At 39.4% G+C, this 25,588-nt stretch overlaps 1 protein-coding gene across 1 annotated transcript; it reads right to left on the bottom strand.

Annotated features, from left to right (window-relative positions):
* Positions 1-1,447: 1,447 nt before the first annotated feature.
* LOC147578013 (uncharacterized) lies at positions 1,448-21,780 on the bottom strand. Its single transcript, XM_086715171.1, has 4 exons — positions 21,636-21,780; positions 3,274-3,417; positions 2,313-3,210; positions 1,448-2,060 (listed from the first exon to the last, which is right to left on the bottom strand). The coding sequence occupies exons 1-3, from the start codon at positions 21,778-21,780 to the stop codon at positions 2,345-2,347; spliced, it is 1,155 nt and encodes a 384-aa protein (XP_086571297.1). The 3' UTR covers positions 1,448-2,060; positions 2,313-2,344.
* Between the last annotated feature and the right edge of the window lie 3,808 nt (positions 21,781-25,588).

Genomic DNA, 25,588 nt, shown 5'->3' on the forward strand with positions numbered 1-25,588 from the left:
CTGAGCTGGCCAGGTGCCCCAAGGCCTTAATTTTTAAGAACAAATTTTAAAGGGCAAAGAAAATTTTGATTGGGGTGCTACAGCTTTAACTCATGTGGAGAAACTATTTTTAGAATACTGGCTTTCTATAGGATATGGCACAAAAATGAAAGCGGGAAGGTCTACCAGGTTACAAATAAAGAGGTATTTTAGAGTCACTGTATAGTTGTGGAACTCAAAACAAAATTGAAAGTGGGGTAACTAAAGCAATTGTTGGCAGGTAAAAGATTAAAATTAACAGAAGAGGGGAAAACAGATGAGAGATATTTCAGGAGCAGAGAGCACACTGGGTAGGAAGAGTTGAATGACAGAATGAAATTATAGATGAAAGGATTTATAGTAGATTACTATGATCTGGGAGGTGGTAGTGATGATAAAGACAGTCTCTTTCAGCAACATAGAAGGGGAGAAAGTGTGAAGCAAGAGGAAACTGGTCCTGGGAACAAATGAATCATCTTCAAGCAGTAGCTACACCCTGGGTAGCATGATTATTCATAAACAAATGCAGATTTCCTGTGGTGGTAGTGAACCAAGCTTGGAAAGCAGTACTAATGTTGGGTTGCCAAACTAATCTAAATGAAAGGGCCCATTTCTCTAGATTGAAAATTTTTAGCAACAGTAACTTACTCTTAACAGCATTTTCTGAATATTGTAGAAAGGATTATTAGGGGCATCAGAAGGGAGAATGAAGGAATTTCAGGGTATACTTCCAGCTTTCCCTTAGGTAGATGTATTTCACATGTAAAATGGTGGTAGTATAGTACTTATTTCAGAGTTGTTATGAGGATGAATCATAGTTTCCCTCGGAGCCCCAGTTTCTCTTTTTATAAAAAGGGGATAGTGATTTTTTTTTTTTTTTTGTAATGTGACTCAGAAGTAGGTGGTGAAGGCACGCTCAGGATTGTACAATAACAGGAACAGCTTTCATTGATTGGAAGAGAGCGGTAAGGTCATATTTTCTCTAAGGTGGCTGCTCAATTATTATTTGAAAGTTCCCAGAGACCTTATATAATGTTCTCATTAAGATTTATTATTATTAGGACATAACCTAAGGTAAGGTGAGATTGCCTTATAATTTTTACATACAGAAAATATACTAGTTTTATGCTAACATCTGCTATGCAATAGAATGTTATAGCATCCGGCGTATTAAACTCTATTTTTCCACAGTAGAGTTATGTTATATAAATCCATTAGGGAAATTTTACCCAGACTAGGGATGATAAAGAACAATGCATCCATTTTTTTTCTTTTCTGATGCACTCATCTTTTGATAGGAATATATTTACATACAGAGATTAAGAGAGAAAGAACACAGAGGAGAACAATCTTGAATCTAAGAAAGACTGAAAGGGTGTTTTGGAACCAACAATAATTGGAACTAACATTTATTGAGTATCTTCTCTAGGCCAGTTCTTTCACATAAATTATCTCCAGTTTTCACAACAAGCAGCAAGGCAGGCATTAGAAAACCCAGGTTCCGAAATATTATGTAACTTGCCCAGGGTCATAAAGCTAACCATGACAGAGCTGGAATTGGTAGGATCAGGAACAGTCCACCACCAAAGTCCCTGTTCATTCTACTATAGCACTCTATGATAAAATAATGTACTGTTATTTGGGAAATTTGGGACCAGAGGATTTGAAGGATTTCTTTCCCTACTTATTTCCCCTCTAACTGGTCTTTTTGTTTCTATTGTTTTTGGTTCTGATGCTTGCATTCTAGAGCTTGAATGGGATCGAATATGGGGTATATGTAAACAGAATGATTCCACAGTCCCCGCTCAGTAACAATTTCCTTCCTTCAGAGCCTTACCTGGGATTTGGCAGGGGTTGGGATGAAAGAGTAGAGGTAGAGGTGGGGGAGGGGGTTCGTTAGAAAAGATGGATGGTTTTTTCTTACCTTTAAGTTGTTTATGAATTTCAGGACAACCCGTTGGCTATTCTCTTGCTCGGCATATTATTTTTTTCTAATTTTGGGGGCGGTTTGGGATTAAGGATTTAGTATCTGTAGGACATTTCTGTAACGATCAGCCCAGTAAATCCAAAAAAAGTTAAGGTCAAAGACAATTCCTTCATCTGTTTTGGGAAAGGAGTGTGTGTGTGTGTGTGTGTGTGTGTGTAAAAGGTTGGTTCTGGGTCGCTCTTGTTACACCCAGACACACTGAAGGGATTATAAGGGATCCCTCTTGAATCATGAGAGATGAAAACGAGCATATTCCCTCACCTCCTGCTCTCAGGTGAACGTCCGAGCGACAGAAACGTTCACGTACCTTCTGGAGAGAAGGAAAAGGTGCAAAGGCGCTCAGGGCCTGAGGGCTGGGAGTGGGGCGGGGGCTCGCCACGGTCGGTGGGGATCGAGGGGCTTCTGCCTCCAAGGAGGAATCGTCGGGGGCGGGCCGGGGGCCGAGGGCAGCGCAGCGAGCGCTAGGCCCCCGCCATCCCCAGGCCGCGCTCCCCCGCGTTCCCTGCGGCTCGTGCCCGGGCGGCCGCCGCAGTCCCGGCGCCGTAGCCGGGCGTGGGGTCCAGGGGGCGCTGTGGCCCAGCGGCGCCGGCGGCAGGAGCGGCCACGGCGACGCTGGAGGCTTCGCCGAGGATCCCCGCCTGCAGCACCTCGGTCGTCCCGCCGCAGCCTTGAGCCCCCGGCCCGGCTCAGCGGCGCTCCCCCGGGATCCGCGTGGCTGCGGCGGTCCCGGAGCCCGATGCGGCTCGGCGGGCGCTGGGCCTTAGCAGCAGCGGTGACCACAGCCCTTTCAGGACCGGGAGGCTTCGCAGCGGCGCCTGGGGCCGCGCCGGTGCCCTCCGGAGGAGGCTGTCGGCTTAGGGACGACCCCCTCGGCCATGCTGAGGCGGCGGCGGCCACTGCTCGAGGTGAGTGTGGCGCGGCGCGTTCCCTGGCTCGCTGGCCTTCCGCCACGGGGAAGGGCCCTGGCAGCAGCCTTCGGGCCGGGCGGACGGGGCGTCCTGCCGCTGCGGCCCCCTCCCCCACCCCGCGGCTCTGGGCCCTCAACCCTTCTCCGCGTCCCCCGGGAGGCGCGTGGGGGTGAGTAGGCCCCGCGCCGCCGGGAAGCTCTCGCCTGGCCTCGGTTCCTGCGCGGCCCGGTGTGTGTGGAGCGGCACTGCTGGCGGGGGCACTGGCACCTTTCGGGTTGGCCCCGGACCCGGGCCGAGCTCAGCCTCTTACCCCGGGCCCGGCACGTACATCCAGGAGGGAGGCAGAGGACGCCTGTTTGCAAACAGCCTCGGCTTTTCCGCGCCCGGGTAGCGAGTCCCGCAGACTCCCGGGGGGAGGGGTGGGAGGGCTGGTGAGAATTGGAGTGCGGAAAGTGCGGGGCCCTGAGAGCCCTTGGTACTCCCGAGTGTCATTCACGGATCTGACTGGGTTGAAAACAACCGTTTGCGTTTTATTTGAGCTGAAATTTCATCACCTGCAGGTAGCTCATCCCTGCCGCCTTCTATTACATTTTGCCCCTGAGAGTGGTCTGCCTTAGAGAAAGCCCTCTCCTAGCTTTGCGCTAAGTTTCCTACATAAATACAATTACAAAAATATCTTTTTGGTTTTTAAACAAGGATCTGTTCCCCTTCTCCCCAATAAAAGAGTGTAAATATCTTAATACCTCAGTTCTAGGTATAAAAATGTTACACCTAAATAGATCCATAGACTGGATGACAAGAGAATTTTAAAAAGTCGTGCTAACTATCTTAGTAACAGATACTGATGGAAATGGAACATATTCTAAATTTTAGAAGTTAAAGTAATTTGCTCGGTATTAATGTGAAAAAAAGGAAGTGATGATTACAGTTTGATAACTTAAGTCAGGTGTTTGGGGTGTTTATGGTTTATGATCGATCAATATGATTACAGGTTTTTCTTGTTTTCCTATTATGTATATGAAGGTTGTAGGATTAATAAGTATTTCTGAAACTTTCATAATCATGAATAAAATAAATATGCTTATTGTAGGAAATTCGGAAAGTACAGGATCGTACCGTGTCAACTCTCAATAAATATTTAATAGTGAGGGAAAAGTCACCCATTATCTTACAGTTAGTACATTTTGATGGTCATTTAAAGTTTTAAATGGGCTTGTATTGTTGGCGACTTTAAAATGATCGATTTATGATTAATTTAATTATTAATTATACAAGTTATTACTATTTAATTATTATTATTATTTCTGTCTACCAGGTTGAGTTAACTGTTCGATTTTACTGTTTAACATCCAGTCATTTGTTTAAGACCTATAAAAATGTTTTACTAAATTACATTGCAGTCATAGTTGAATTCATCAATTTAAACAGAATAACATGGGTAACTGTCTAAAAGACCCCTGATTTACCGCCTGTGCAGCATGGGAAGCTCCTGAAGTCTAGGGAGGTTTGGTGTAGTAAACATTTTTGAGGACCTGTTCTGTTAGTTAGATGCGCTGGCCTTGGATTGTTTCTGTTAAGGTTTTGCTTAAATGTTTATAACTGTAAAAACTTGGCCTGATTAAAAAAAAATTGCCGGGGGGGGGGTGTAGTTTAAGTTTCAAAAAGTCTAGTTGTGTTCTCAATGTGTTTCTAAAGATTACCAACATTACAATCAGCTGAGAGTGCTTATTAAAGTATGCAGATTCCTGGTCCCTTGAATCACAATTTCTAGGGATGATGGTAGTTCAGGGATATTTTATTTTTATCAAGCTCCCCAATTCTTAGTCCTACTAAAGTTTGAGAATCACTGATATAATAAGTTAAAGCTTAACTAACCTTGCCAAGGCTAATGACAGTATCTGTTTTCTAGCAAAGCTATCAGTGTTAAGCAGCATTACAATCATTCCTCATAGCAACAGATGATGGTGTTACAATATTAGAAAGAAAAATGATATTTCAAGAGATAGTGATTCAATTAACATATATTGAGAGCTTTTTCTGGTAGATGTGGTGTTATAGAAGGATACCTAGCAACTTACGTTGGCATTTAATCTCTCCTTGGACTTTGAAGACATTGTCTCTAAGATGCAGATAGTTATTATACTTACCTTGCAAGGCTTTTAGAGTAAATTCATCTGACAAAGTTTTGTAATTTGTAGAATATCTTTATAAAATTTTAGCTATTAATATTAAGTGCCAGGTCCTATCTTTGATGTTCTAAGAAACACAAAAATGACCATGGTCACTGCTAGCAACTAGCCAACTTTGGAAGCAGAACATGTTTAACTGTTACAAGGCAGGATCAAACAGGAGTTGCAATTGAGTATAACATGCTAGCTCTCTCTTTAAGGCTTCTAATGTTTAATCCAATAGCTTGTCCTTTAAGAATATTAATATTCTTAATATATTCTTATTCTTATATTAATATATAAGAATATAATATTAAGAACTTTAATAATTTTTATATATGGTGATTGCCTTTTCTTCTAATTCCTGATTCAGTGTTTTATTCTGTAAGGAGAAAATTGTATATTTTGCCTGGTAACCAGTAGTTGTAGATTAACTCCCTTAGAAAGAATGAATGAAGATGATCCTATTTTTTTCTTCTGTTACTAAGCTACTGGTGTTCATCCCATTCAGTAAACTTTTATTTGGCACCTGTTATGTGCTGGCCACAGAAGAGTTGCAAGGCACAAAGCTTGTTTAAGAGCTAATTGCCTGGATTTTAACTTAAAATCTTATGTTCCTAAAGGGATGGTGTGTGGGGCCCGCGGGGAGAGGGGTGTATTATGCTTGTCAATTGCATGATGTGGTGCAGAGTATGGAGTCAGATGTGGGCAGGAATCCTTACTGCAACTCTTGAGTGGTGTGACATTTAGATCCTGAGTTTCTTTTTTAAATTTTTTTTTTCAACGTTTATTTATTTTTGGGACAGAGAGAGACAGAGCATGAACGGGGGAGGGGCAGAGAGAGAGGGAGACACAGAATCGGAAACAGGCTCCAGGCTCTGAGCCATCAGCCCAGAGCCCGACGCGGGGCTCGAACTCACGGACCGCGAGATCGTGACCTGGCTGAAGTCGGACGCTTAACCGACTGCGCCACCCAGGCGCCCCAGATTCTGAGTTTCTTCTTGTGTGGTAATAATTGGAGTAATAGTACCCATCACAGGGAGGTAGAACTGGTTCCATGAGATAAAAATAATAAAAAGCAATTAGCTCAGGGTCTGTCTCATAGAAGGTACCCAATAAATGTTCACATCCATTCCTCTTTTTGGGAAAAACAAAAACAAAAATTAGGCTTTGGAATTTCTATGTGAGTTAAAACATGGTAGCTTTAATTTTTTTAAAGAATGAGTCTTCTTTTGGAATTCTAAAACATTTTTGATAGAGGGGCGCCTGGGTGGCTCAGTCGGTTAAGCGTCCAACTTCGGCTCAGGTCATGATCTCGCGGTCCGTGAGTTCGAGCCCCGTGTCGGGCTCTGTGCTGACAGCTCAGAGCCTGGAGCCTGTTTCAGATTCTGTGTCTCCCTCTGTCTCTGACCGTCCCCTGTTCATGCTCTCTCTGTCTCAAAAATAAATAAATGTTAAAAAAAAAATTAAAAAAATTTTTTGATAGAAAACAATTTTGATCTTAATTATACATATTTCTCCATTCATTTTTACTGAATTAATGAGCTATTCTCTTTGTATAGAGTACGCTTGTTACATTATCTGAGTTTTATTCATTTTCCATTATTTTCAGAGTTTTACATGATTCTTTATTGTACTTGTGTGTTTAGCTGCATTGCACTATATAGAGCAACATTCTTAGTATATAATAATCAACGAAAGATAAATGGTGACAGTTATTGAATAGAAATAGTTCATATACTTCGTTTTCAACAAATGATATCAATTTATTAAACTTACATTATTTAAAAACTGAAGAATCTTCAAAACATAGGCTTTTCCTTATAAACTGTAGTAGATTAGATCTAGATTTTTATAGATATGTCAGATATGGGATCTCGTCTTTTCTAATAACCTGCAGGACCCTGGACACATTTCTTATTCCGTAATACCCATATTACGGAATTAATGTATAAATCAGAACTGTAATTTAGTTCTATGAATCTTGGCAAATCATTGTTACCCTGAAAGTGGAAAATATACTTCTTGTTTATTTCTGTTTGAAAGAACTTGAAAGATCACTATTTATATAGTTTACAACCAGGAAATAAAGTCAGTATGATCAATTTGAATTATGAATAAGACTGCTAAATTAAGGAGAAACCAGGGTGTCAGTAGAGTTAGTATTTTATTTTATTTTTTAAATTTATTTATTTATTCTGAGAGAGCACATGGGTAGGGGTAGAGAGAGAGAGGAGAGAGACTTCCAAGCAGGCTCTGCAGTGCAGAGCCCAGTGTGGGACTCGAACTCACGTATCATAAGATCACCACCTGAGCAGAGATCAAGAGTCAGACGCTTCACCACTGAGCCACCCAGATGCCCCTAGAGTTAGTATTTTAATGGCATAGTTAGTGGAATGCTTTATGCTTTATAAATAAATGTTATTTAAATTTTTTTTTTCAACGTTTATTTATTTTTGGGACAGAGAGAGACAGAGCATGAACGGGGGAAGGGCAGAGAGAGAGGGAGACACAGAATCGGAAACAGGCTCCAGGCTCTGAGCCATCAGCCCAGAGCCCGACGCGGGGCTCGAACCCACGGACCGCGAGATCGTGACCTGGCTGAAGTCGGACGCTTAACCGACTGCGCCACCCAGGCGCCCCAATAAATGTTATTTAATAAAACAATTTGAAAATACTGTTTATAAAAGTATTTCCTATTTTACATATTAAGTGGTACCTAATTTTTTTTCTTTTGAATTATTATAAATAGCTCATTTCCAGAGCTGAACTATTGGAAAAATGAGGACAGTATATAATGTTTTGTACTTGTGAAATATTTTCTTGATAGCCTTTAATAAAATAAGGTAAAGATGAGGAAATTCTGGACATGTTGATATCAAGAAAAAGTTGTTGAATTCATATTGGGCAAGGGAGAAGGAGAACTTAATTCATGTTGATGAGTATCTTGAGGCATTTGGATTTTATATTATAGAACTATTTGTAAAAATCTTAAATTTTTTTCTGTAAATTATCTTTTAGTTGAAAATTCTTACACTCGTTTTTTAAGCTTAAAAAATGCTTTTGTGGCCCAAGGCTTTGGACTATAATAGTTTCTTTAATTGATAATTCTGTAGTGACTTACCTTTTTTCTGATTATTTATCGTAATATATGCTTGAGGATATGTGACTTAATATTTATAATGGTAGTTATGTTGCATTTTTTTTAAATACAGAAGTAGTAAATTCATGCCCTAGGTTTTAAGGATTAATTAAATTTAAATGAAAATGTAGTGCCTTTTGAGGGAAGGAGTCTTAAGAAGTAAGACCTAAGGAAATGGTAAAATTAGTCTAGAATTTTTCACCAATTAGGAAAAGTTTGGGTATATTCAGTCCTGGGTTCTTCTGGCTCTTTGAAATAATTTTGACTTTAGAGAAATAATACTAAGTTTAAGATACGAAGTGAAGAATCTATATATTTCAATTAAATTTAAAATATTAGGCAAGACCCTTTTTTTTAATAGCAGCCTTATTGAGATATAATTGAAATACTATACAATTAACCCATTTAAAGTGTACAGTTCAATGCTGTTAGTATATTTGGCATTATGCAGATATCACCATTATGTAATTTTAGACGTTTTTATCACCTCAGAAAGAAATCACTCCCCATTTCCTCCCAGTCTACCCAGCCCTTGGCAACCACTAATGTACTTTCTGCCCATATGGATTTATATTTCATATAAATGGAATCATAGGATATGTGACTGGTTTCTTTCCTTTAGCATAATGTTTTTAGGGTTTGTCCATGTAGCGTGTATCAGTACTTCATTTCTTTATGCTACTGAATAGTATTCCATTATATGGATATACCACATTTTATTTATCCAACTTCATCAGTTTGGGTTATTTTTTTCTTTTGGCTGTTATGAATAATATTGCTATGAACATTTCATGTACAAATGTTTGTCTTTCTCTTGGGTATATACCTAGGGTTGTATTGCCAGAGTCAAAAGATAACTCTTTGTTCAAACCTTTTTGAGGAACCCCACCAATTTACATTCCCACCAGAAGTGTAGGAGGGTTCCAGTTTCTGCACATCCTCACCAACCCTTGTTATTATCTGTCTCTTTGATTAGAGCCATCCTAGTGGGTGTGAAGTGGTAAGTTAAGTCTCTATTTGAGGATTGTAACTTTCATTTACAGTCATTAGGTAAATTGTTCAAGTTTTTACTTGCAGATACATTGCCAGATTCTTTGAGGATAAGGAGTCTTTTTGGCTTGAGGATAAAAGCTGTGAACTTTCTAGTTTTCTGTTTAGTAAATACTGAACTTGATGGAACTGGTTAACCACTTTGGGTGGTAGTGGGGACAGTGGTATGGGGACTTCCAACTGAAAGGTTGTCTTCTAAGAATATTTCTTAACAAAAGGCAGTTGTAAATCTTATGTTTAGCTTTCCTTTCACTGCTAAAATGTTTCTAAAAAGATAGAGTCCAATAGCATATTTACCCATTAACATTTCTAAGCACTCCGGTCTGATTTTTAGGATTGCCATTACCTCCCCATGATGTATAATTCTATATAAATACAGTTTAGTTATTGTCCCCCTACCTCTGAGATTTTATTTTTAAGTAATCTCCACATCCAACGTGGGGCTCGAACTTACAACCCCAAGTTCAAGAGTTGCATGCTCCATGGGCAGAGCCAGCCAGGCACCCCTGTTCTTTATTCTTGTACATAGTATGGTTCTCTATTGTTTGTTACATGAAAGATATTAAAGCTTTTCTATGAGATTTTGTAGGACATAGTTCAAAGTCAGCAATAATGACTTGCTAACATTTAAAAAAATTTTTTTCAAACTAGTTAGGAAATACTGCAGGGAGCTATTGTTTGAGCAAACAAAGTGCAAGTTTTGGACCTTCATTCTACATACAGTGGATTTCCCACAGTATTTTCCCACTTGATTAGGATCACTTTTAGGTCCTTTAATGCTGACTTTTATGGTTAAGCATCTGACTTCAGCTCAGGTCATGATCTCATGGTTCATGGGTTTGAGCCCCACATCAGGCTCTGGGCTGACAGCTCAGAACTTGGAGCCTGCTTTGGATTCTGTCTCCCTCTCTCTCTGCCCCTCCCCCTCTTGTGCTCTTTCTCTCTCTCAAAAATAAATATTAACATAAAAAGATTACATATTATAATATAATTAATTAACATATAATATGTTATTTTAAAAATCAAATATTAAGTATAAAAATAAACATTAAAATAACACCAGCATTCTTCACAGTGCTAGAACAAATAGTCCTAAAATTTGTATGGAACCAGAAAAGACCCCGAATAGCCAAAGCAATCTTGAAAAAGAAAACCAAAGGTGAAGGTATCACAATCCTGGACTTCAAGATGTATTACAAAGCTGTCACCATCAAGACAATATGGTACTGGCACAAAAATAGACACTTAGATCAATGGAACAGAATAGAGAACTCAGAAGTGGACCCATAAACATATGGCCAACTAATCTTTGACAAAACAGGAAAGAATATCCAATGAAATAAAGACAGTCTCTTCAGCAAATGGTGTTGGGAAAACTGGACAGCGACATACAGAAGAATGAACTTGGGCTGCTTCTTACACTGTACACAAAAATACACTCAAAATGGATAAAAGACCTAAATGTAAAACAGGAAGCCATCAAAATCTTAGAGGAGAAAGCAGGCAACAACCTCTTTGACCTCAGCCGCAGCAACTTCTTACTCAACACATCTCCAGAGACATTTTGCTCATAGGCAAAAATGAACTGCATCAAGAAAAAAAGCTTCTGCACAGCAAACGAAGCAATCAGCAAAACTAAAAGGCAACCAACGGAATGGGAGAAGATATTTGAAAATGACATATCAGATAAAGGGTTAATATCCAAAATGTATAAAGAATTTATCAAACTCAACATCCAAAAAACAAATAATCCAGTGAAGAAATGGGCAGAAGACATGAATAGACACTGTTCCAAAGATGACGTCCAGATGGCTAAGAGACACATGAAAAAATGCTCAATATTACTCATCATTGGGGAAATACAAATCAAAACCACAATGAGATACCACCTCACACCTGTCAGAATGGCTAAAATTAACAACTCAGGCAACAACAGATGTTGGCAAGGATGTGGAGAAAAGGGAACTCTTGCACTGCTGGTGGGAATGCAAACTGGTGCAGACACTCTGGAAAATGGTATGGAGGTTCCTCAAAAAATTAAAAATAGAACTACCCTATAGCCCAGTAATTGCACTACTAGGTATTTATACAAAGGATACAGGTATGCTGTTTCAAAGGGGCACATGCACCCCAATGTTTATAGCAGCACTGTCAACAATAGCCAAAGTGTGGAAAGAGCCCAAATGTCCATTGACAGATGAATGGATAAAGAAGACGTGGGGTGTGTGTGTGTGTGTGTGTGTGTGTGTATACACACACACACACGTGTATATATATATATATATATATGCACACACACACGCACACACACACACAATGCAGTATTACTTGGCAGTCAAAAAGAGTGAAATCTTGCCATTTGCAACAACATGGATGGAACTAGAGTGTATTATGCTAAGTGAAATTAGAGAAAGACAGATGTCTTATGACTTTACTTGTATGTGGAATTTAAGATACAAAAAAGATGAATATAGGGGAAGGGAAGCAAAAGTAATATAAAAACAGGGAGGGGGACAAACCATAAGAACTCTTAAATACAGAGAACAAACTGAGGATTGCTGGAGGGGTTGTGGGTGGAGGGTTGGCTAAGTGGGCAAGGGGCATTGAGGAAGACAGTTGTTGGGATGAGCACTGGGTATTATATGTAGGGGATGAATCACTGGATTCTACTCCTGAAATCATTATTGCACTGTATGCTAACTAACCAGGATGTAAATTAAAAAATAAAAATAAATGATAAATAAAATAAACATTAAAAGAATTTAATGCTGACTTTCAAGTTAGTGAGCTGAAAGGCCTCCACTGGTTTGTTTTACAGTCTTTTGTTTTGTAATGTTTATCTTAGAGAGACAGAGCACAAGTGGAGGAGGGACAGAGAGGGGGACACAATCCCAAGTAGGCTGCAGGCTCTGAGCTGTCAGCCTGATGCAGGGCTCCAACCCACGAACCGTGAGATCATGGTTGGACACTTAACAGACCGACTAAACCTCCCAGGCGCCCCATTTAGTTTTTTTGAATGTCATAATTTCTATATAAAACTACAAAAAGCAACAGATCTGGAGCCTTTTAGGTAGGATTAATGAAGAGGTATGCGTTTCTGTTTGTAATATGGTTCTTTTTTTTTAAAGGTGTTTTTCTTTTTCTTTTTCTTTTTTTTTTAAAGATTTTAAGCAGCCTCTACAAAGATTAAGCAGCCTCTAATCTTTACACCCGTTGTGGGGCTTGAACTCACAACCCTAAGATCAAGAGTCGCATGCTCCACTGATTGAGCCAGCCCAGGTGCCCCTGTAGGATGGTTCTTTTCTAACCTCTCATGGTTACAGTTTGGTAGTTCATCTGCCAAACTTTTATGTTTTTGTTATTATATCTAAGCAGAACACAGCCTATCTCAAAATTCTCCTTACTAAAATAAAGAGCAAGCAGTATCAAAATTTTGTGAAAACATTCTGTCAGGGCTTATGTAAATTTTAGTCTCCATTTTTCATTTTCAGTTGATCCAGAGAAATAACTCCTAAAAAGCAATTGAAGCCAAACACTGCCGGTTTGAGAAAAACCTTACAATTTCAGAATACATCATCTAAATCTTTTAGTGATTCTGGTGATGTAATAACTGCCCATAGGTTTTTTGTTTTTGTTTTTAATTAGTAGCTGAAGTAAACTGTTTTTGAAATTATGAGATCAACTCTTGGAAGTTTTTGCTCAACGTCTAAACAACAAGGTTGAGCTCTGGGAGGAAGATGCGATCGCAGCTACAGTGGAGCTCTGGGCTCCTGCTCCTGACTCACCACTGTTTGCTCTTGCCGAAGAACAAGTCTGTCAGGAAGCCACACTGCAACCATGTCTTTTAAAAACACTGAGAAGATACCTGTAGAATTGGAGGTGGTGATTCAATGAATTAGAATTACTCTAACCAGCCACAATATGAAAAGTCTTTGGAGAAGGTATGTGCTGACTTGATCAGAGAGGCACAAAGGAAAAGAATCGTGAAAGGACCGGTTCAGATGCCCACTAAGACTCTGAGAATCACTATAAGAAATACTTCCTTGTGGTGAAGATCGTTTGAAGATGAGGATCCACAGGTGACTCATTGGTTTGCTCAGTCCTTCTGAGATTTTTTTTACCCCCCCCCCCACCAAGTTTATGTATTTAGTTTGAGAGAGAGCAAGGGAGGACCTGAGAGAGAGAGAGAGAGAGAGAGAGAGAGAGAGAGAGAGAGAGAGAGAGAAATTCCCAGGTTCTGTGCTGTCAGCACAGAGCCTCAGGTGGGGTTTGTTCTCACCAACCATGAGATAGGTTGAGCCAAACCAAGCGCCAAAATCAAAAGTAGGAGCTCAACTGACTGAGCCACCCAGGTGCCCAGTTCTGAGATCGTTAAACAAATTACTTTCATCAGTATTGAGCCAGGAGTCAATGTCGAAGTCACTATTACAGATGCTTAAATCAGCCTTTTTAATAAATTGATTACCAGTTGTTAGAAATAAAGGTTGTGATTTTTTTTTTTTTTTGATTCTTTAACGTGGCACAGCCCTTCATGATTTGGTTCCAACATCGTTGTTCCTCACTTTTTTCTGCATGCCCCACTATCCAGTCCTTTAAAGATTCCAGGTTTATGGAGTTTTTAATTTCTTTTACCTTATATTACTTGTATAATATAAAAACTTTATAGACCACTGTGTGCCATCTTTCTGCTAGGTGTTTCATGTATGTCATTTCTAATTCTTAAAATGACCCTATAATATTCATAGTGTCATGCATGTTTTATAGCTGAGGGAACTGTGGCATGGGGATTTTTATCGACTTTCCTAAGCCCACATCCATGATTCAAACCATATATCTCTAACTACAGAGTCCACTCTTTTTCATCATGTGAACCTCTCCATGTATTCTGTATTTGTTTATCTTAAGATTTTTCATAGTGCTTTAGGAAGTATTTATTATTAGCAGAGCTCAACTCTAGTTGATGGACTTTGGTGGTATTTGCCTTTGAAGTACACTATTGGCATGTAGCATTTTGTGTAAGAAAAAGATGTGTATGTGCATATATTTTAGGAATTCCAGCTTTCATATATGTATTTTTGAAGTAGTTAAATGCCTGCTTTGCTGTTAGAAAAATATAATAACTGATCTCTGGGCCTCATTTCTCTGATCTGAAAATGAGTGGTGGGCTAGATGTTAATGCCCCTTCCACATTTAATATTCTATTCAAGTTTCTAAAGAACTGAATGAAAAGATGGCATACGGACAGCTCCAGGCAATGATGACAGTATCAGTAATGAAGAACCAGAATAGGGGACAATGAGGTATGGGTGGTGGCTAAGGAAAACAGGAGAATTAAGACTAAGGGATTGTAATTTCCATAAAAGTTTCCCCTGTACTAAGTAAAGAGAATATATTTCAAAATGAAAACATAGAAACTCTGGAAATTAGCTGGCTGAATAGTTTGTAACTGATGCCTCCTCCTCCCTACCTGTTACCCCCATTCTTCTGTCCTTTCTTGTGATGGTGTATAATGTGTTTGAGAAAAATGCACCTAGAGCTGTGTTATATGAAAATAACCAGGTCATCAGTAGCACATTTGAAATAATTATAGCTTTCATATTGTTCATAAAGTGAGAATTCAGTAATTAAAATGTGAACCCATTATTGTATATCTTCAGAGTTTGTTGATAAAGCAAAGGAGGGCATATTTTGCATTCAAAAAGGATGAAATACCTCTTAGTGACAAAACTTTTATATAGCCTTTCTACCCTCAAGGTATTAGAGATGCTTATATTGACATATAGATGGGTGATGGTTTGACTAGGTGGAAAATTGTTAACCAGCATAGAAAATTGTCATTCGTTGCCTTGTTAGCTTCTGGAGAACTTAGATCAGTGAATTTTGAGTTTGGGACTAAATCATCCTAGGCCAGGAGCAAGGAAATGTCCTTTAGTTAGAGAAGTTTGTTTTTTTCAGCATACTATAGCCCTCAGATAGAGATTTATAAATACACTTTAGTATTTTTAAAAACTTAGAAATAAAAGTAAAGAAACTGGTTTAACTTTCTTCAGCAGTATATTACCCAACTTATTGGCTGGGGACCCTTTTTTTCCACATAATACTTAGTAGTACATCTTTTACTGATCTAGGTTAACTTTTATCTGTTTTATAAAGCCTCACTCTCAAAATACCCATGACTATTTCAACCCTCAGGTGATAGGCCCTGATTACTTCCTGAAGGACCTCATTCTATTGTTCATTACTGATAATTATTACAAAAAAATCTTTTGTATTTGGCCAAATGTTGTTTTTCTTTAATATCTATCGTTTCATTGTTTTGCTTCCTAAAATTGTACAAAATAAATAATTACTCTCATCTTAATATCTGAAGATGCCTTGGCTAGCATAGAGATTAAAAGCCCAGGCTTTGGAGTCAGATTGCCTGAGTACAAATTTTAGTTCTACTGCTTTTACTGTGTGATCTTTTCTTGTCTGTAAAATGGGAATAGCCATAATACTTTAATGGGTTAAATGACATGATTCATAAAAGAGCTGATTATGTAGTGTGTTGGTTTGTTTCCTTGGAAAGTAGATATTGAGATGGAGTTAGTGCAAGAGATTTTATGGGGAGTAGATAATAGAATGCCTGTGAAAGGAAAGGGAGCGCAAGCTGAATTGACCTACAAGAGTCTTAGTCTTTGATGCAGAACTAAAAAACAAACAAACAAAAACACACCACCAACAAAAAAAAAACCAACACAAAAAACTCAGCCAATCCAACGGGGAGCTCCAGAGCAAAAATCACCTGTTAGAGGAGTCCTGCATTGGGAAGAAATGGCCAGGTTCTAGTACACCTACCATGTTGTTACTGGCTAGGAGCTGCCCAGGAGGAGTATGGCCTCAACTGGAAAGCTGAGATGAATTCTGAACATGCTGCACCTGGAGGCTGTTAACTAACAGTACTCCTTGCATCTGATTGCAAGTCCTTCTTTCCTCCCTTCCTCCCTTCCTCCTTCCCTTCCTCCCTTCCTTCATTCCTTCCTCTGTTCCCCTCCTCCCTTACATGCAAGTTCTTTCTTCAAGGGAGATCCAAGTGATTGCCACAAGTCCATTTCTTGTGCTGCAGGATCTAGGTCTCCAAACATTTTCTGAGAGCAGTTCTTTCAGGGGTCCATGGACTTCTCCTTTTTTTAAGGATTTTATTTTTAAATAATCTCTGTACCCAATGTGGGACTCAAGCTCACAACTCTGAGGTCAGGAGTTGCATGTTCCACCAACTGGAGCCAGCCAGGCACCCTGAACTTCTCTTCTTGATGGGGAAGTTCAAAAAGTAGGTTTGTGAGACAGGTTTCAGTCCCCATCTGTGTACCTGGTCTCAGGGCCACAGTGATTCTCATGGTCTCTTCCACTACTCAGTCTAAATTCCCCTTGACATTAGCTATAATTTTTGTTGGTCTTGGTGGTTTACCTAGACCCACCTGTCATTTTTGAGGGATCACAGTCACAATTGGGCAGGGGAGTATCAAGTGGTACCCATGTGGGTCATCTGAGTTCCACACATACTCCTTGTTGTTCCCATTATGTAACAGCATACCTGCTTCCTTCTGAGGATGAAGGTTAATGTATCCTGCCATGATAGTGATTCCTTTTCTTGCCTCTTGGTCCAGGGGCACAAAGAGTCGCAAATGCACTGGCTCCAGCTATAATTTATAGCTCAGTATGATCCTTGACATGTCTCCTGGCAAAAGTATGCCCAGGATCTCTAACAAGATGGAAAGCACAAAGTCCTCTAGTAGATCACTAGAAATTTTGCTAAGTGGAGGCCATTTCTCCTTCTACCTTTTGGTTCTCAGACCCATGTGTTCTTTCTACTAGGAGCGTAGCTCCGAATCAGTGCATATACTGCATCCTTGTCTCTGAGCTGGTATATCATCTGTGTCTTCAGTAGGCCATTTTAGTACTCTATAAGGCTGGATGATTTTGTATGGTGCTGTTATGTGATAAGACCACTAGAGCCCCTGGTTATGGGCCCATTGCCACAATTCCTTCACTGTGAATTCATTCCCTTGGTTGGATGCTATGTTATATGGGACTCCATGTCTGTGGATCAGGTACTCTGTAAGCCCTTCTCTAGTGGTGTGGCTGGGGGTCTGTGGACAGGAAAGAAGAACCCATACCTGGAATAAGTATCTATTGAATGCCTGTGGGGATCAACTGCTGGCCTTTCCAAGATGGAAGGAATACGATGTGGTGTGTGGTTGATCAGCTTGAGGCACAGTGCTATATTGGGGGCTCAGTGTTTGTCTCTGTTACTCATAGGTTGCATGTTCAGAGGGGCTGGTAGACTGATTGGGCCTTGGTAAATGGGAGTTCAGCCTTCCTGTGCTTCTTTGTGCCACACTGGTTCCTTTATTCATTTCCACATCATGCCTTTTCTGGGTGGCTAATGTCAACTCTCTGAGTCATTTTGTTTATTTGGTTATTCAGTGTCTCTTCTATATTGGATGCTTTCTGGGGGACATTAACACGTGAAAAGAATTTTCACACTCCCATATGTGCATTCATTTGCCTCCACCCATAACTTCTTGTAATAATTGTATAGACTTTTTCCTTGAAGGGCTCTGACCAGTTAGCCAACCCATTTGCAATTGCCTATGAGTCTGTATATATTCTCAACTCTGGCTACTTTTTTTTTCATACACAAAGTTCATGACTAAGTACATCACTTAAAGCTCTATCTTTAGGAAGATTTTCCCTTTCCACTCTCAAGGTCAGCCCTAAGTATGGCTGTAATGAAGCTGTTTTGTTTGTTTTTTTTTCCAGCTTGCATTCACATACTGAGTCATTTATAAGCTATTTATAAGCCAAACTTTGGCTTTTATCTCTTCCTTAAGTTGGTCATATAGGATCACCCAAACAGCTATAGATGTGAACTGAGGAAAGGATGCTAGTACAATTTTGGTAGGTGTCAGGGAAGTTTTGTGCCCTTTGGTTCTATGGGGTTTGAATTTTTTTTTTTTTTTTTTTAGGGATATTGAGAGTGTGAGTAGGGGAGAGGAGCAGAGGGAGAGAGAGAGAGAGAGAGAGAGAGAGAGAGAGAGAGAGAGAGAGAGAGAGAGAGAGAATCGTAAGCAGTTTCCATGCTCAGTGCAGAGCCTGACATGGGACTCAGTCCCACAATCCTGGGATCATGACCTGAGCTTAAATCAAGAATCAGGTGTTCAACAAACTGAGCCACTCAGGTGCCCCGGGTTTGATTTTTGATGTACCATTTCCATCTCATAATGGATTGTTTCTGAGCTCACTTGACTTTATAACTTGGAGAGTCTGTTGAATGCAGCTCCTTATGGGCAGTTCTGGATGTATAGTGTCCAGTGGTCAAGTGATCTCTTTCCAGAGCCCAGTAGCACACCAGGAGCTGTTTTTGTAATAGCATGACTCTCTTGCAGACCTCTAGGTTCCTGCATTGTGATTTTCCCACTAAGGCTTGCTATAAACTCTGCTGCAACTTTTCCCAACATTTATACCTCCAACAGGATGGGGACTGCTTGTACTACAACCTCAACCTGATGCAGAGTTGTTTTCCCCACTCAAAGCTGGCAGTGAGCTTTTCATATCATTCAGTATGTGGATTACCATAATATTCCTACGTATAGAATGTGTTGCCTCTAGAATCTGAAGAAGCCTATTAAAAGTTATGGTTCCTTTTTTTGTAGTGGGAGATGCAAGATGCAGTAATTTGTTTCTTGCTTTGGAGGGGATGGGATGGCATGACCCTGACTGCTGAACTCCTAAAACTTCACTGAAGTGGTAGAACCTCAGATATTTGTAGTTTTTTTCCTGCCCTTTGGAGCACATGTATCTTACCATGTATTTCAGCTTGCTAGTCATCTCTTGTTCATCTTGCGTGATCAGCATGATTAAATGGATCAATGTGCCATTCTGAGGCCAGTTCTCTTCAGAGTTTATTATGATAGAGTAAGAGAATTAATATAGCCCTGAGATAAAACTGAACTTATACTGTTGTTTATTCCATGTGAATGGGACTGTTTCTGATTGGGATAGAAAAGAACTCATTTGCCAAATCAGTAGCTGTATGCCATATACCTGAGGCTATATTTATCTGTTAGAGCAAACATACTATATCCAGTATGGGCGGCTGTGGTCATGGCTACTACTTGGTTGAGCTTGTGGTAGTGTCTAATCACTTTCTAGGATCCATCTGGTTCCTGCAGAGGCACTGAACAAACATATGAACAACATATGAAAGGGACCATGAATCTTGCATCTTTGAGATCCTAAGGGTGGCACTAGTCTCTGCCATCCGCTATACAATACTGTTTTTGATTTACTATTTTGGCCAAGGGGTGGGGAGACATTTAGATATTTTCAGGTTTCGTTTGGCCTTTTCCTCAATGGTAGTTCTTATTTCAGAGGTCAAGGACCCAGGGTGGACATTACCCCACCTTCCAAGGATGCCAGTCTCATTGTTATATTCAGGACCTGGGAAAATGACCTATGGACCAAAGTGGACTTTGGCCAGAACTCCATTTTTTGCTAGTTCCTATATTTTTCCTGTAACAGAGCAATAATGATGTTCTAGGTGTCTAGATATCAACATCAACTCAGACTCTGTGACCAGTAGTTTTTTAAATGTCTGGATTTTTTCATTTCCCCACTATATAGTCACTTGAATACATAGGCATAGGTCTCATTGGAGAAGGACTTGGGGGGAATCATTTATTATCATATATATATACACACACACACACACACACACATATACACATATATGTATATATATATATATATATATATAATGTTCCTCTGTATTATATCTATATAATATTAGATATCTATATAATATAGTATATCTATCTATATAATATAATCTATCTATATTATCATCTTTATGTATATAATATAGATAATATATATCTAGATAATCAATTATATATATTTATATATAACCTATATTTATATAGATATATCTATATATCTATATTTATAAATTATATATTTATAAATTATATCTATATATAGATATAAATGATTATATAGGATAATGACATATATAAATGATAAGTGATAAATATATATAATGTTCCTGTGTATTATATCTATATAATATTAGATATGTATATAATGTAGTATATCTATATAATATAGATTATCTATCTATCTATATATATATATAATGTTCCTGTGTATTATACCTATATAATACATATGTTGCGGGGTCCTTACTCCTAGGGAACCAGCCATCTCTTTAAGCTGGTCGGTCTGGATCTGAAAACTGGATCAAGTACAGGAATTAGGCAAGGGATAGTAGTATTTTAATGAGGCAACCACTCTCAGCCTTGTGTTTATATGATCTTGCTTTATTTTGTTGTATATTAAGCAGCACTGTTGACTGCCTATTTTGCTTTAATGACACTGTGTTCTGTTAACTATCTTCACAGCTCCCTGTGGGTCAAGGTTTATTGGCTGTTTTCCATCTTGCCAGTTATGATGATAACTGTGGTCCACTGCCTTCTGTTTTTGTTTGTTTGTTTTAGAGAGAGTACGCACACACTCTCTCCAAGAGAGAGGGACGTAGGGGTAGAGAGAGAGAATCTTAAGTAGGTTCCATGCTCAGCACAGAACCTGATGTGGGGGCTTGATCCCATGCCCTTGAGATCATGACCTGAACTAAAATCAAGAGTTGGATGCTCAACCTACTGAGCCACCCAGGCGCCCTCACTAGCTTCTGGTTTTAAGTGCCATCACCAGGTTGCTGTTGCTTTGGAGCCTCATTTTCCCAATTGCCATCAATGAGCAAAACTGTGACGGTGTATACTTTAGAGGAGAGCCACTACTTCTTTGTGATGCTTGTGTCTCTCTCACCAGTGTATTCCTGATAGTCTTGGTGAATAGAGTGTCTCATGCACCCTCTTACGGAATGTAATCTTCTGGTAGGTCTTCTGGCCTCACATAATATATTCAGTCTAGCATACCCACTTTCCTGAGCCTTTTACTCCTGTGCTCCACCCTCTGCTGTGTTAATTCAGGCATTTCAGTTTCACTCAATGTGGACCATTTTTTCCAGGCTTTTAGGAGTCACTGTAGCAGTGAATTTATGCCAAACCCTAGATTCTTCCCATATCCCGAGATGGTGTCCCCACCTCCAAACTTTACCTTATAAGTCTAATATTCTGGTCTCCTTGATTAAGTACCCTTAAAATCCAGCACTGTGTTCTCCTTGATCCTGCTGGCATATGTTGGCTAATTCTTTCAGTAACTTTGGGCTGTTGTCTCTTTTCTCCCTTATCAGGCTCAAGATATCATTGGCAGGGTTAACATTAGTTATTATCATGGAAACCAGGAGTGGAGGTGGGGGGTACCTCCTGAGAGGGAACCTTTGTTGCCTTGCAGGTGGGAGGCCTCAGAAGTGTGTTCCTCCTGTGGAGTGGAAAGTACTAATGTCATCTTTACAGATTCTGAGAGTTCAGAGGAGTCTGGAGAATCAAAATCTCTGGGGGCAACCATTTTTTAAATTAATTAATTAATTTTTACTTTTTAAAGTTTATTTATTTGTTTTGAGAGAGAGAGAAACAGAGCACACCAGCAGGGGAGGGGTAGAGAGAGAAGGAGAGAGAAAATCCAAGCAGGCTTTGCATTGACAGTGCACGTGAGGCTTGAACCCATGAATCATGAGAAACCTGACCTGAAATCAAGAGTCAGCCGCTTAACTGACTGAGCCACCCAGGTACCCCTGGGGCAACCATTTTAGATGTCCCTCTCCCATCTATCATGCTTCCATGTTTTCCAAACCAGGACCCAGACCTTCGCATAACAAACCTGCCCCCGGCTAAGTTTAGTCATCTTTGAAGCATTGCATTAGCTATCCTGAATTTGTCTTTATCTTTTGGAACTCTCTTGCTGTAGATGATAAGGACCTCTTTTCAGCTACCAGGGAACCCTCTGGCTTTGACACTTAGTTTCTTTTTTTTTTTTTTTTTTTTTTTTAACGTTTATTTTATTTTTGGGACAGAGAGAGACAGAGCATGAACGGGGGAGGGGCAGAGAGAGAGGGAGACACAGAATCCGAAACAGGCTCCAGGCTCCGAGCCATCAGCCCAGAGCCTGACGCGGGGCTCGAACTCACAGACCGCGAGATCGTGACCCGGCTGAAGTCGGACGCTTAACCGACTGCGCCACCCAGGCGCCCCTTGACACTTAGTTTCTAATTGTTTATTAGTTTCTCTCTGTAGGGAGTAAGTGCAGTATAACAGCTAGCCACTTCCATTTGTGCTTACATGCATTGTTCTCACACATTTCAAAAATCAGAATCTTTATATCGGAGTGTTCTTCTTTGGGAATAGTCTCCTAAGAAAGTTTTAGCATTTTTCCTAAGAAAATTTTAGCACTGGGGCTACCAGCTTGTGCCAGGGACTGTCCATATTTCCATAATAAAAAAAAAAGGAATCCAAAAAATAAATTAAGAATAAGCCAGTGTTGGACAGTAATAACAATATTAAGTAGTACTGGACTCTTCTTATTTTTCATTAGAGCTATGGGCCTCTTGTTTTTAGTTATATGCATATAATTAAAAAACATATCAAGCTTAATGGTGAAACACTAAACAGTTCCCATTAAGGTCAGAAATAAATTGTTCATTATCACCACTTATGGAAGAATTAATGATATGATTAGACAAGAGAAGAATAAAAGACCTCACTGGGGGAAAAAGAAAAGACAAGCAATTTGATGAAGGAGCCCCATTGATCTCCTTTGACTCAGCATTAGAGAAATAAAAGTCTCACTGGAAAGATTGTGGGAGCCCTGAACAGTCTGCTCAGGTGGGTGTTGTGTGTGTGCCTATGTGTTTACATACATGTGCATGCATAAAAGGAAACGAATCAGTTGAAACCTGGAAAATTTTTGATAGAGTTAGGTCAATGAGGTCCACAGGAATCGCTATTGAGAGTAAGTAAAGGAGAGATGCAAGGTGAGTTCATGGGGTTGTATATCCATAGTGATCTTCTGGCCACTCACTTCAATCTGAGGACTTACTCTTCCATATGATGCTGTTGAGGCTCTGCTGCTAATACTACCACATTGGTCTAGAACCCTATGGATACTTCCAACAGAAAAGTTTAACAGTTCAGGTTCGGTTCAGGAGTTAGTAGTCAGCATGTTCTAGAACACAGCAGGATGATTGAGATTATGAGTCACTGAAGGGACAGACATATAAATAAGATTAAGTTAAAAAATGTTTTTTTAATGTTTATTTTTTGAGAGTGAGAGTGAGAGAGAGAGAGTGTGTGAGCAGGGGAGGGGCAGAGAGGGAGACACTGAATCCAAAGCAGGCTCCAGGCTCTGAGCTGTCAGCACAAAGCCCCATGCGGGGCTCGAACCCACCAACTGTGAGATCATGACCTGAGCCGAAGTCTGGACACTCAACTGACTGAGCCACTCAGGCACCCCTAAATAAGATTAAGTTTAAATGTCTTCTAGGATGTGCGATCAATTATTGAAGGGTTAGAAGCATATTTTATATTTCATTTATCTTCTTTGAACCTCCTTCTGTTACTTTAGTTTTCTTTCTTACTCCCTCTTTTTTTTTTTTTTGAAGTCAAGATAATATCCACAGAAAAATTGGCTAGCTGAGTTCAAATATTAAGTGACTGTGCAGGTGCTTTCTTGAGACAGGCATCACACTTTAGTATGCTGCAGACATGGCTTATTGGTACTTCTCATTTTGTCATGCAGAATATTAAAAAGACATTTACTCAGGAATTAAAATTTGACAAAATTAATTTTTATTGCTTTGTTGACCAATTGAAACTGGCATTTTTTAAAACTGAAGAGTGTGTGGCTGTGAAGAATATGACTACTAGTACAGTTTGGTGTTGTTGCCTTGATTCGTGCAAAGGTGCAAGCGTTTTTACATTCCTTTGCTTTTGCAGTGTGCAAATATGTATATCATGCAGATGTCAACACAATGAAAAAAACATACTAAGAAGTTATGTTTTAGTGTTATGAAAATAGTTTAAAAAATTGAGATATAATTAATACATTATACTATATTAATTTCATATGTACAACATAATGATTTCAATATATGTATAAAAATAATTCTGACCTCATACTTCCTAGAAGAGTTTTGAGGATCCCTAGGAGTCCGGGGACCACACTTTGAGAACTCATCCATTTTGTGCTTGGATGCTTTCAAGCAGCCTGAACTTTTAACCTTATAAAATTACCTACCTGGTTTTTAAACTTCCATAAATTCAACAACCTGGTTAGGTAAACTCCACTGAATGTTTAACTGACTTAATCGTTAAAAAAATGTTTTAATAGTATAGTGCACCTGTTCTTATTTTTAGTTTGAATATTTTACTGCTTACTCATACCCTGGTGACTTAAAAAAATAGTTTTAAGGTTAACATTCCATACTTTTTTACTTTGAACAAATCTCTTTAAATTAAAAAAGCATAGCAGTTGATCTTTGACATTTAAATTCTGTGAGATTCTTGCAACAAAAATCTTTGTTTTGACTAGCTCCTTTGGGAAACAGTAAATAAATTTAGGATTGGTGGAATATTTTCAGCAGACTCTTGAAAGCAATTAGAAGTTTAATAGCATTGTAGTATTATGTACATTTGTCTTATCATCCAGTAGTTTCTGTGTGAAATTTGGGGCTGCCTTTGGAGTGAGGTGGGACTGATTTCATTTAGTGTAGTCCATTATTAAAATCCCTTATAAGTGAAATTTGAAAATAGAAATAAGTTTGTGTTACAGATTAAATTCCTTAATAGCAAATTCTAGATGGATAATCAAGATTCTTTTAGTATATTAAAATTTTATTGTATTGATTTTTGCTGAAATAATTGGCATTGGCCAACCTTAATCTGATCCCTTTCATAAACCCCTCCTGCTTATCTAGTGTTCTCCCTTAATTTGCTTTGTCCTTGGTATTCCCTCTGCTTGGAACTGTCTTCCCCTAGATATTATTAGAGTTGTTTCCTGACATTTAGGTTTTGACATGAATGTCACCTTCTCAGTGGGACTTTCTCTGACTGCCCTGTCTAAAATTATAACCTTTCTTGGGGTTCCTGGGTGGCTCAGTCTGTTGGGCGTCCAACCTTGGCTCAGGTCGTTATCTCATGGTTTCTGAGTTTGAGCCCCGCGTAGGGCTCTGTGCTGACAGTTGAGAGCCTGGAGCCTGCTTCGGATTCTGTGTCTTCCTCTTTCTCTGCCCCTCTCCTGCTCACACTCTGTCTAGCTCTCTTTCTCTCTCTCTCTCTCAAAAATGAATAAAAATTTAAAAAAATAAAATTATAACCTTTCT

The sequence above is a fragment of the Puma concolor genome, chromosome C1 (assembly GCF_028749965.1).
Source record: "Puma concolor isolate L17-30 chromosome C1, mPumCon1.1.hap2, whole genome shotgun sequence".
In the NCBI taxonomy this organism is placed as follows: domain Eukaryota; kingdom Metazoa; phylum Chordata; class Mammalia; order Carnivora; family Felidae; genus Puma; species Puma concolor.

Bases quoted from the DNA above. Each gene is read 5' to 3' on its own strand.
- LOC147578013 (XM_086715171.1), bottom strand. From the start codon at position 21,780: ATGGTTGCCCCCAGAGATTTTGATTCTCCAGACTCCTCTGAACTCTCA. The intron at 3,418-21,635 runs GTACCCCCCACC...TTTTCAACCCAG, and splicing joins CAAAGGTTCCCTCTCAGGAG to TCAGATCCGTGAATGACACT. The intron at 3,211-3,273 runs GCAAACAGGCGT...TAAGAGGCTGAG, and splicing joins CGGAAAAGCCGAGGCTGTTT to CTCGGCCCGGGTCCGGGGCC.